This window comes from Theobroma cacao, chromosome 1, assembly GCF_053813885.1.
Source record: "Theobroma cacao isolate CCN51 chromosome 1, ASM5381388v1, whole genome shotgun sequence".
NCBI lineage: Eukaryota > Viridiplantae > Streptophyta > Magnoliopsida > Malvales > Malvaceae > Theobroma > Theobroma cacao.
Genome location: NC_142639.1, coordinates 13,866,353 through 13,878,587, shown reverse-complemented (window position 1 = coordinate 13,878,587; position 12,235 = coordinate 13,866,353). Strand labels below are relative to the sequence as shown.

At 37.2% G+C, this 12,235-nt stretch overlaps 1 protein-coding gene across 3 annotated transcripts; it reads right to left on the bottom strand.

Moving 5' to 3' along the window:
* Positions 1-1,518: 1,518 nt before the first annotated feature.
* Positions 1,519-11,739, bottom strand: LOC18612509 (flocculation protein (DUF1296)). Of its 3 annotated transcripts, XM_088808560.1 has the most exons (12): positions 11,355-11,739; positions 9,990-10,033; positions 9,316-9,421; positions 8,780-8,909; positions 8,262-8,656; positions 7,989-8,174; positions 6,684-7,074; positions 6,220-6,502; positions 5,782-5,943; positions 3,712-4,212; positions 2,129-2,411; positions 1,519-2,031 (listed from the first exon to the last, which is right to left on the bottom strand). In XM_088808560.1, exons 1-12 carry the CDS (start codon positions 11,518-11,520, stop codon positions 1,916-1,918), a joined length of 2,763 nt encoding a protein of 920 aa, XP_088664686.1. In that variant the 5' UTR covers positions 11,521-11,739; the 3' UTR covers positions 1,519-1,915. The 3 variants fall into 3 exon arrangements, with proteins under 3 accessions (XP_088664686.1, XP_007049405.3, XP_017969338.2); XM_007049343.3 differs by having other exon boundaries at positions 1,976-2,411; positions 5,818-5,943; positions 11,355-11,738; XM_018113849.2 differs by having other exon boundaries at positions 1,976-2,411; positions 7,989-8,171; positions 11,355-11,736.
* Between the last annotated feature and the right edge of the window lie 496 nt (positions 11,740-12,235).

Genomic DNA, 12,235 nt, shown 5'->3' with positions numbered 1-12,235 from the left:
CTTGGCAATGCCTTCATCCTTGCTCTTTTTAGCGGCAGGCAAACCACCCGTCTGCTTGGTATCAATGCCTACAAAACGTACATGCTTCTTTGTCCCATTTTTCTTTCTGCTAGTACTGAAGGAACCACTTACCATACGTGAATCACTAACTTCATTTCGTTGGAGAAAGGACTTGCTTGTGAAACCACCCTTAGAGACATCAAAGGAAGACTGTGACACAAAAGAGCTGACAGAAACTTCTGCATTGGGTTTTTTGATCCTTCGCCGAAGCTTTCTTACAGTACGACGGGGAACCACATAGAACTTTTCACCTGGAGTGAGGATCTCATCCGACCGGACCAATGAATCCCATGGCCTCCTGAAAACTTCTGGCCTAGCTAATATGGAAGAAGGGTACTTGTTCATGATATTAACTGCAGGCATTGCCATGTAGTAGCGCTCGACGATTCCACCAGCTTGGACAATCTTCAGAACCGAGGAGGTCTCGCGACCCTCCTCTGGCTCTTCCCGAGGTTGCGCCACGGGTTTAGGCCGAGCACGGCTAGAGAAAGGGGCAAGTTTATGGACATTCAGGAACTTTTTAAGCATACCAGCGATTCCAGTGACAAATTGCAAGTTTTTGCTGAAGCGCAGCTTGTAACACAACCACTTAGACACAGCCTTTAATCTTTGAAGCAACGATAAGAACAAGAAGAATACAAATTCCATTTCTTTACAGGTCTATATTAACTTTTGCCGACTACAAGTTCAAAGGGGGGTTTTAACAGTGGAATGATAACATCTATGAAGAATCACTATGGAGAGTCCGTGACCGGCCATTCTTTTGTTGTTTAGCTTGCGTTGACTTATTTCAAGATGCTTGAGATATGCTGCCAGCTTAGGAGAAGAGCAAATCTGCTTTGTAGCATCACCCGACAACAGAAGAAAACTGTAACTTGTAAGCTATGGATAATTGGATATGGTTTCATTCGTCTATAAATTCATTTCCTCAAATCAATAATGATAAAAATGAAGAGCCCCTTGTCAGGATATATTCGTTTGTAAAGACCAGGTTCGACTTGGTTCATGTTCTCATTTACAGGCTCTACACCTTATACATGTAGGTGAGAAGAAAATTGTGCTGCTCATAATTGGCAGGAAGATGTCCTGACAAGGTTTAGTCTATTATCCAATGCTTATTGAGTATGATGAATGTTTTAAATATTATCAATTCAAATAAGACACGAGAAAAGGAATGGGGTATAACAAAAACAGCAGGATATAAATAAAATAATCATTATCATCAGTGGCCACCAGGTTGTAGTTAGCACTTAGCATTGTGTACAAGTGAAGCAAGACAGAGATTAAAGAACATTCCCTCCCTCTCCAAGGGTAACATTTAACGAAATTACAGAAACGTCCACCTTTTGACAACAAATATGTTTGGAATTGTACAAGCCAAGGGAAGAGATAACCCCGACCCCACTAGTCATGAAAAGCATTTGCATCAAATTAGTCAAGTCTCAAGTGAGAAACAGAAACAATTGAAACTGTTCGCCTTTGCTTAATCGCTTATACCAATTACAACAGTTCAGTACATCCTTTTCTTGCTATCAAAATTCACTTTACAGGTAAGACAGAGGAAAGATAAGAAGAAAGGAATTGGAAAGAATTTTCCACCAACCCAAATCTTACCTTCCAATACTCCTAAAAAAACCTCAAATAAATAGAAAAAGAATGGAAAAGATTCTCAGCACTCAGATAGTAGATCTAAGAGTTCAAAAACTTCAAAAGAAAAAATGAGGGGCATAAGCTTAAAACTATGAAAAGGAAAATTGGTAACATCATATAGCAAGAGAAAGACCTGCACATGCCTACCTTCACTAACTTTAAATGGTCAAATATCAGTTACAGGCGAACTGCATCCTTTATGCCCTCAACCCAAGCAAACAGAAGATACTTTTGGCAATTTTTTCCCAGCCTCCTCAAACAGATTTACACTCTCAACTCTGGCCAATGTTGTATCTTCTTGGTGCTCCCCTCCATTCAAACCTGTTGGAGTTCCCAAAAATACCCCAGATTGGACATTGCATGTCTTGTTTGGTTGGTTTACAAAAACGAACATATTTATCACTGTTTTAATAGTTACTAGGCCAGTTCATCTGCGCATGTTGAGGCTGCTGATAGACACCGGCAGCAGGTCCCACCATATCAACAGCTCCAGCCATAGTCTGAGCCTGTTGTAGAAGAGGATGAACAGCTGCTGCCGTTACTGCTTGTGGATGATAGATACCAGCAAAGGAGCCAGGAGCAACCTGTGTTGGAGCAAAAGTTACATTCTGACCCTGTGGGGGAAGGCTATAGAATGAACTTGCTGGCAGGCTGGACATGTCTCGACCAGGAGGAGCAATCCATACAGCTGAACCTTCACTCTGCAGGAAAGCAAAAACGTGAAACAATCATCCCAGAAGGAAAAAAAAAATTTTTAAAAATTAAAAAGAAACTAATAAATTAGTCAAGAATGGTAAATGCCAAATGACATTATTTCCCAAACCTATGTTCATTCACATCACAACAGACAGCAAGCTTCTTCAGCTTTAAAAGGGATAAAATTAAGCATCTATATCAATATAAAATTTTATTGATATTCCATTTTTGTCATATGTTTTCCCTTTTGCACCCAAGCATTTGTCTCATTGGTTGGTGCATAATCCCCCTGCCTAAAGAGTAGGGTTCGAATCCCCCCTCCCCCAATTATAAAAAAAAAAAAACTGTTAGCAAGCAACAAACAACATATCTGAATGCTTAGAATAGAAAGGAGCAGGTAACTGTACTATGTAGAACAATAACAAACAATCAAATCAACTGATGGGAACATGATCATCATCATTAGGCATTAAGTTAACACAAATTTTGTGCATCAGTGCAGCATCGTCTTGGATCCATCAAGAATATAGATTTATGCTGATAATGAAGCAGAAATTAAGTATCAACTTTGCCACAGAGACCCCTATACTGGAACAAATTGAAAAACAAGAAGTCCATTGACATTTGCAGGCTTCTGAAAACTGAAATGTAAGCAGATGGAAAAAGAGTAGAAAAATCATCCAATGTCATATACATGACTCAAACACCACCCAGGCACCCAAATTTCCCTGTTGCAAAAAACTACTGCACCCCCCCCCCCCCCCCCCCTCCGATTATGAAGCAGAAATTCAGCATCAACTTCGCCATAGAGACCCCTATACTGGAACAAACAGAAAAACAAGAAGTCCATTGACATTCGCAGGCTTCTGGAAACTGAAATGTAAGGAGATGGAAAAAAGAGTAGAAAAATCATCCAATGTCATATACATGATTCAAACACCACCCAGGCACCCAAATTTCCCTGCTGCAAAAATCTACTGCGCCAACCCAACCCCACCCCCGCGAAATCCCAACACTACCACAAAGGCCATCACACAATCTATGGCTAGTTTGACAGTAAATACTTGCATAATATAAAGGATTTTTAAGATACATATAACCATTACTATGAAAAGAAAACTAGATTCTATATATAAAAAAAGAAAAAGAAACCCCAAACACTGGATGAAATTGGGACATGAACCTACAAGCCACTATCGAAATTATTGTTTCTTACATTCTCATCTTATGTTATAAATACTTTTTTAAGAAATAAAATGATGAATCAATCATAGTAAAAGACAGAAATGGGGATACGTTGCCAACCTGCTGCCCGGTGATGTAGACATTGCTTTCCTTGAACTGAGATGCACCAAGATCCTCATTTGTTGTTGAGTTCCCAGCTGTTGCAGTAGAACTGGGATTATAACCTGCTGGGGAAGAGCCATATGGCCCATAAGCACTTGGCATTCCAATATGAGTAGAATTTGCTGTATTACTTCCAGGTTTAAATTGAGGAAGCGAAAATTTGACTCCTGTAGTAGGCACCGCTGGCGCAGAAGGATAAACAGCACCAGCTTGAGGTTGTTGAGGAAATGCGCCATTGTTTATAAATTGGTGGATGGCAGGAGAAGGAACATAGAAAGGGGAGTAAAAGGGGGCATACTGAATGTAGTTTGGAGGATAATGTGGTAAATGCACCCCAGCTGGTGAGCGGTAGACAGGGACTGGTTGCTGAGTTACAGAGATAGAACTTTGCATCAGCCCAGCAGCTTGAGTCACTAGAGGAGTTGGACTTGCCGTAGTCAGTACCAAAGAGTTTCCACCCTGCCAACAGATGCAGATAAGCTCCAAATTCCAACAGTACTTAATTTAATATATATGCGATATGCATGTGTTGAGTTTGGATGTGTCCAGTGGAAAAAGCAGATGATAAATCAGTGTTAGCATGTAATGCATGTAATGCTTCAAAGCAAGATGAAGTATACAAGTAGTCAACTGCCCCAGCCGACAATCATTTCTGGACACCAAAATGGGTTTCACTAAGTCCCACTTCAGCTCTGCCAAGGAAGCTCCAAAGAATTAGCAGGCTATTGTTGCTATACACAACCACCTACCTCATCAATAACGAACATCCATACATGTGATGCTTATAAATCTAGTAGCCAAGTAGGAGAGCACAGATTCATCACTCTAGAATGTTCAAAAGTTGAGTACCTACTTCACCCTACCAATACTTGCAGCAACTAAAAGTTCAAGCAACAGAACAAAATTCAAGAAAAATTTGTCTGAATGAAATGAACCTGTTTTAAATCAAAAGCTTAACGTGAGAAAGAAAAACAGCCAATCTAAGGTATCACTACGGTGAGCAGACAGGTTTAATCCTTGTCCAGCCAGCAAAATGGTTAAAAATTCAAGCACTATTTAATTAGACCATATAATATGTTCTCCAACATTAAAGTAACACTAGCAGTATTACCCCACACTTTGCTCTGACAATCTGATGGAAAATAATTTAGATTTTTATCAATTTTAAAAATGAAATATAAATAAAATAAGGGGTAGATAATTAAATGTGTATTCTCTACCAGTTGAGAATCTGAGAGAATCATTGTAAAAAAAGGGTTTGTTCTTGTTCAAGGTTACCAATTTCAACTTTTATTCCCCCCACAAGATTCTGCAGGTAATCTCCTAGCTTATGTGGTTAAATGTGAGTGATTAATGGAAATTAGCACAGATGAATGTGTACTGGAATAAATAGTTTTGTATTTAATTTCTGTGTCTGGATGCATTTTTAATTTTGATTTATGAAAAATAAGTTTATATATATTTGATTTCTTTTCATACAATATATAATATAATCAAGTACATGGAAATAAGCCATACAACTCAGTATAAAAATCAACAATAAGGAAAAGGTCAATTTCTGCTCATTATATTCCTTTCTAGTTGAGATTGTCACTCAATCCTACTTTTCCCAACACAAAATCAGGGGTTTGTTCAGTTGTTTCATCCTTTTACGAAGTGATTTCCCCTGAATTATCCCTTTAAAAAGTCTAACTCTAATCATATCCATTAAAAACATTGGCTTCAAGAAGTATCCTAGAAGGTTTATGGCAACAGACCTAGATGCCCAATTTGAAGCAGCCAAAGGCCTAAAGCAAAGTAAAATAAGCTTTGTTGACACTGTTACGCGAACAGTGCCAACAATAGCAACTTTGGTATATTATATAATATGATTTGCATAGCTCAAATAAATTAGTAGATCAGAAAAGGAAGCAATACGCTCATTCAAATAATAACAAATTCAATAACTTATCCAACAACTAGATATTTTAATAAAATAGTCAGTTTTTCAATCTAAAATATTATGTGAGGTGCTTAATCTCTGCAAACCTCTTGAGGAGACTGAGAAGTCTGTGGAGGCAGTACCGCAACATTTCCATTGTATTTTGTGGCAACTCCAGGAGAAGGAAAGGGAGAAACACGACCATCATTATCAACACTTGAACGGTAGAATTGGGCATAATAAGTTGCTGGATCAAATGGTTGTTGAACCTAAACATTAAAGCATTTAATAACAAAAGTAGTTTTAGAGCCAACACCTGGCACAATTGCAATTGACTTTATTGAAACACTACTTTAGAATATAGTAATCAGCCCAATGACCAAAAGCCAAACTCAAACTGAGAATATAACATAAACTATTTAACATATAAATTTTTCCACTAATTTTTACATATAAACTATGCTAAAAGAAATTAAGTTTGAATAGGATATAGACATATCAATAGAGAAGCATATATTAAAGAAAAGAAGGTGTTGGATGCTTACAACAAAGCTTGGAAGGCGAGAAACTTCACGTGCTTGAGATTCAGAGTTTTCAAACGGTGATAATATTGGAGGCACAATACCAAAACTGTAGTTAGGAGATGTATGGACCACAGAGTATTGGTGACCTCCAGAGAACAATGCATTCTCCTGCTTGTTTTCATTATACTCTGGAACGGAACTAGAGACATCACCCTCACCAGACATATTTTCAGGTGCATGTGCAGGTGATGGTGGATGATCAGTGTAATCTCCTTCTTCAGCAGTTGCCAATGAATTTTGATTGCTGGGAATCAGCAACACAACAAGTAAATAAAAACAAGAGCCAAGCATACAAAGCACACCAAATAATAGCAAGATTATGATCCCTAGAAAAATTAGCATTGCTTATTGTAGAAAAAAAAAAGGTCAACATTGCTTAGAAGAGAAGTCAAAAACTACTCCATTGTGATCTTATTATAACAAACCTTGAAGCCTGTTCCTCTGCAGTTTCATCAACGTCCTGTGAAGTTTCAGACAAAGGTGTAGAACTCTTATCGCTCTCCTGAACACCAACATAGGTCGAAGTTACTCCAAAACAAGCATCAAAACTTCCAAAACTCAGCTTGGATCTTTCAGATTCAGGGACATGGATATGGTTTGGAATTATAACATGTTGCCGTTGTGGGAGATGTAACTCTTCCAGCTTCTTCTGCAATTTTGAAGTTGCTTCTTCTGAATCAAGAATACTTGAAACAGGCTGAGACTGAGCATTGGCTTCAAGTGAAATAGTAGGAACTTCAGATGCACCAGCTGTTCCAGAACCTTGCCCAGCATTAGAGCTGATTGGCTTAGGTTTCCACTCCTTATTAGAACCAACTGTTGATGACATAGAGGGAATTAATACTTATTTGCATACCTTTAGCAAGACTTTCAACTATCTTTAGGTAAGAACATTGTATTAAGTGGTCCAAGCATTTGTCAGTATCAGCCAAAAACTGTTCCAATAGCAAATATTTTCTTTGAAAGTGATCCAACCATTAGCAAGCAACATGTAAAGAACAAAAATCAAGCAAACTTGTTTTAAAGATCCTACATCTTAAGCTTAAAAAACTGTCCTTTTATCCTTTCTCACAGTTACACAGTTATTTAAGGGGGCTACTTTTTGTTTACTTAAGACTCTTCACCCATCCTTCTGAGTTTTTTTTTTTTTTTTTTCCAAGAAAAGGGTGAATTGGAATCACCCATCGTTCTGAGTTATAATGATTATTTTCATTCAAAACTCACAACAAACATACTACTGAAATCTATCTTGCTTAAAGGAAAAAGGTTAGCAATATCTACTAACCAAAGATAGTTATAGATTTCAATAATAAGGGGCAATATATTGAGTCTGAAAAACATCAGTTGTCAAGCAAACTTGTGCCAACATTGAAGTTAATCTTCCTAGTATATATAAAGTTACATAAATGCCTCTCCAAAGTCTAGAGGCAGTCTTCAAAGGAACACATCAAGGACAAAACCGATAGACCTTCATACCTAGGTTAGATCTAGACAACCTAAGCATCTATGTAGAATCTAGTAAAAGCACATAAGCACATCAGTATCTTCTTTCTCTCATTCTCTATGTATTGGGAGAAAGGTTTATAGCACAAACTCCACAATGTTTCTCTGTTTCTATCCGATTAAGTTTCATAAAATCAAAGAGAAACCCATATCAAGCCTCATCAACTATGACCAATACATAAAAGGTTTTGAAACAGCATTGATCAATCGAATATTCATTCCAATACCTTTCTGAGGGCCAAGTATTTGTTGTGAGCGGGCACTATAGTTGGATGACGGCCGACTCCCTGAAGAACCACCATAGGTTGATGTCGATGAAGGTTGGGAAGACTCACTCAGCGAATTTTTCACTACTCCTGAGGATTTGCCTGGCATCTTTCCTTGCATGAAAGAGCTACTAATCTCAGTAGCTGCTATAAGTCATAAAAAAAACTAATCAGATTGATCAGTACACAGAATAAAAGTTCTCCAAAACTGATTAAATTTTTCAAAATCCTGACCAGAAGCTAAATTGTTGTCAGTAGGGACATTTGGTTCAGTGAAAGCCCGGTGGCTTCCCACTTCGCGTTTGATTGTGCCCAAAGTGCCAGGGAGCCGAGAATCACAAGATGGAACTAGTACAGGGTCCGAAGATGAGAAGCAGATTGCTGATGAAGACACTGGAATAGTCAATGTGGAGCAGTCACTAGAGCTTGCTGTAGGCTGCCCGCTTATGTCCCCACTTCCAAATGCAATGGTGGGTTTGTTTATTGCATCAACAGGGGATGGTGCAGTCCCAAGCTCATTGTTGCCAACGGATGAATTTTCTTCAGGTTGTTTTGCAGCATTTCTTGAACGTGAAGAGGAGATTTCAGCCACTACACCAGTAGGACCATTGGCCATGACAGGTACAGGGCTATAAAACATAATATAAAAATGTAATCAACAAACTGACTGAATTTAAGCCATATTTTCATCAGTAGACACTAATAAAAAATTGAAAATTAAAAACGATAGCAGATCTGTAAATTGTAGCCACCTGGCTACCAGAGTAGATTCTTTAAGTTTTGTCTCCTGAGAGGTTGACAAGGATTGACAACTGCCTTTCTCTCCAACTTGATTGGTTCCATTATCTCTCCCAGAACCAGAACTCTTGGAGCCACCAGCCTCTGCCAAGATAAACAAGCGGCAATTACAGTAAGCACAATTGCTGACAATGATGCAAAAAAAAAATATTAAAATCTAGCACAGCTATCATGACCATTTCATATATCAAACTTAGAGAATTGCAAAGATATAATGACAACAGCAAGTCAACAACCACCATATCAGCACCACACAAGCTAGTAATAGAAACTGCATCTGATACAAAACTCAACAAAACGCAAGGGCCGGGGATAAGAAAACATGTGCAAAACAAAAATTGGCAGCTTGTTCATTGATCTGGTACTAAATTAGTACATGGCTGAAACAAACAAAAGTTCATGCAGCACAATCAACTCATTATTTCAGAGGCCTGACAGTATTTAAAGAACAATAATCTTAACAAATTTTTGTTCCAAAATTTCTGTTTACCAGGTGCTGTGTAACGAGGAGAGAAGTTCCCCCGGCCACCCCTACTTCCCCTTCCCTGTGAACCAGATCTCCACCGAGGCTCTGCAGACTCTTTGTTGTTCAAACTCTGCAACAATGAGAAGTAAACACACATTAACCGAAAAGGATAAATCTGAATCAGAAGCAATCAAAAAGGAAAACAAACTCTTTATCATACTCTCTACATGAAATATAACAAACTACTTCCAACTAGTCTCTGCTCCCAACACCCTCATCTCACAACAAACAAACGAGCATGTAGATAAATAAAATTATGGCACCTCAAACTTTCTTCACATCATAGGCCATGTTAACTTTTGTACTCCCTCCTTATCCTTTTGTCCTCCTGTTGCCAACCAACCCTATACATCCGCAGCACTTCTCACCCCAAACTCTCCAGCTGCCAGAGCAACCTTAAGGAAAAGCAATTGGCTATGGGTAAAACAAAAGTAGGTGCTAGTTATCTAAGCCTCTAACCCTCCATCACCTACTTAAATGTAAGCTTGCTTACTCATCATATAATACCATTGCAACTTTTCTTAACCAATTCTTGATAATAAGAGGGTTCAACATTGCCAAAAAAAAAATGCAAAACTTGCAGAAATTCAGGAAAAAAAAGAGTAAACACCTACAAAGTTTGCAGTAGAATCTCTTACCTCTTTTTTCCTGTCACGTTTTCTTTTGACCTCACGAAAAGGATCTGAGGGAACATTAAAATTTGTCATCTATTTGAAAGAAAAAAAAAATGAAACCCTACTAAACACATGATAGTCAAGCTTTCACAAAGATTGGAACCCATTAAAATGGTAATATATCAGAATCTAGCAGTCACGTAGATATTAACTAGGCTGAAAACCACATATATCTGACAGTTGTTTGCTCAGAATCATGCCATAACTGATATGAAATAGAGAAAACTGATAAGCTTACAGCACATAAAAGGCCATAATACGATATCAATGCTCAATTTGATACCAAATTGAAGCGACCACAAACATCAACATTTGAATAAGTTTGGAACAAAAACAGACAAAATAATCATCCAACAATAACAAAAACATTGGAAACACTAACTAACAAGTCTTGATATAGTGGTTAAACCAATAACTAAAACAGTAAATTCCTCAGGGTTAATAAGCCACAGCCTTTCACAGATGCATATCATCACATTAAACTTCCTCAAAGCACTAGATGTGGCATTGAATGCTAACGAAAAGCTTCATCAAGCAGGCATACCATTTCACAATTTGCTAGAATGTGAATTAGTATTACAACAGTAAACGCCATATTTAGTAGCTAAGCCTAAGAATAAGATAATGTGAAGGAAGTACAAGAAAGTTAGAATATTGAAACTGGAAATCTTTTCAGAACTAATAACAGAAAATGATAGCTTCATAAAACAACCAACAGATTAATAATGTCCTAAAATATGAACTGAAAGCGGGAATAACTAAAACATGAGCTTGGAGAGATAAAATTTGCTGCAAACATGACCATTTAACAATCAATTTAATAAAAACCCCATTTCTAGAGCTAAATTCCTTTTCTTGTAACGATCACACAAACACTTTAAATCCTTAACAAACTCTCAGAAAAGAAATCCGAGAGCCAATAATCACGTAATTTGCAAAGAAAAAATCAAAAATCAAAGCTTGACATTTCCAAATATATAAAGGAATAAAAAAATGAGAAAAAAAACAAAACGAACATACAAATCAAATCAAAATCTAATTAATCTTATGAACACTACAAACTCATCACACCCAAAAGAATAAATAAATACTAAAAAATAACCCAGTACAGTCCCCGACATCAAAACCCAAATCACCAAAAATGATATTAACATCAAAGATAAACTCGAAAAACCACAGATCACAGCAACACATCAAAAACCCAAAAAAAAAAAATCAAACCCATTTTAGCGAACACCCAAAAAAAGCTGCCCCATTGAAAAAATCCCAAAAAAATGGAAAATTTAGACAGAAAGGGAGTTCAAAGGAGAAGTGAAAGAGAAAGAGTACCCTGAAGGAGGAGCCTCTGAGCGGTTTCATTGGGATCCATAGAACATTCTTTAAGCATTGCATAAATCTCATCTTCACTATGATTACCCGTGATCTCCTTTATGTTTTGGATCGTTTTCCTCACGCTGTTTGGGATTGATGAAACCCTAAACCCCCCACCGCTCATCTTCTTAAAAAAAAAAATAAATTGATTTTTCCTTTTTCTTCCCACTTCTTCAAACAAAGCTCTGTCTCCTTTCCTCTCCTCCCCTTTCCCTTTGTATAACACTAGTAACTATTTCTATATTATTTAGTATAACTACTTTTTTATTAAAATGCTAATATTTTATATATATTTACATGTATGTATGTATGTATGTATGTATGTATTTATTTTGAGTGTACACAGAGAGAGAGAAATGGAGAGTGAAGGGGGAAGCCACTTAAGAAAAAGAAACACAGAAACAAGAAAATCAGAATTTAATACAAAAATATTGAGAATATTCTTTAATGGGTCTTTCTTTAGAATTGATCCAAATATAACTAGGAGGGAGCAAAATGAAGAGTGTCCATGGAGTGTATGCTTTATTTATTTATTTATTTATTTATTTTTTAATGTTGGTGAGTGGGGTGGTGAGTTTCTTTTTTTTTTTTTTTTTTTGATTTTTTGTTGTTGCATGTTGAGGAGTACGTTCATTGAGATGTTAGAGTGGGTCAATTGTATTTACCTGACTACAATAGAAGCCATGTGGTCCAATTGCCAATTTCATCTTCATTTCTTGTCTTCGCATCTCCCTCTGTGCACTCTTAGTGTTTTGGGTTTTCATTTTTTTCCATTCCAAAATCCACTAACTCCATGACTTTTCTTCTCAGTTCCCATTTTACAATTTCAACATACTAAT

Coding starts and splice junctions, on each gene's coding strand:
- LOC18612509 (XM_088808560.1), bottom strand. CDS start 11,520: ATGAGCGGTGGGGGGTTTAGGGTTTCATCAATCCCAAACAGCGTGAGG. Junction 9,422..9,989: donor AACGTGACAGGAAAAAAGAG/GTAAGAGATTCT, acceptor TCATTGTTGCAG/AGTTTGAACAACAAAGAGTC. Junction 8,657..8,779: donor GAATCTACTCTGGTAGCCAG/GTGGCTACAATT, acceptor TATGTTTTATAG/CCCTGTACCTGTCATGGCCA.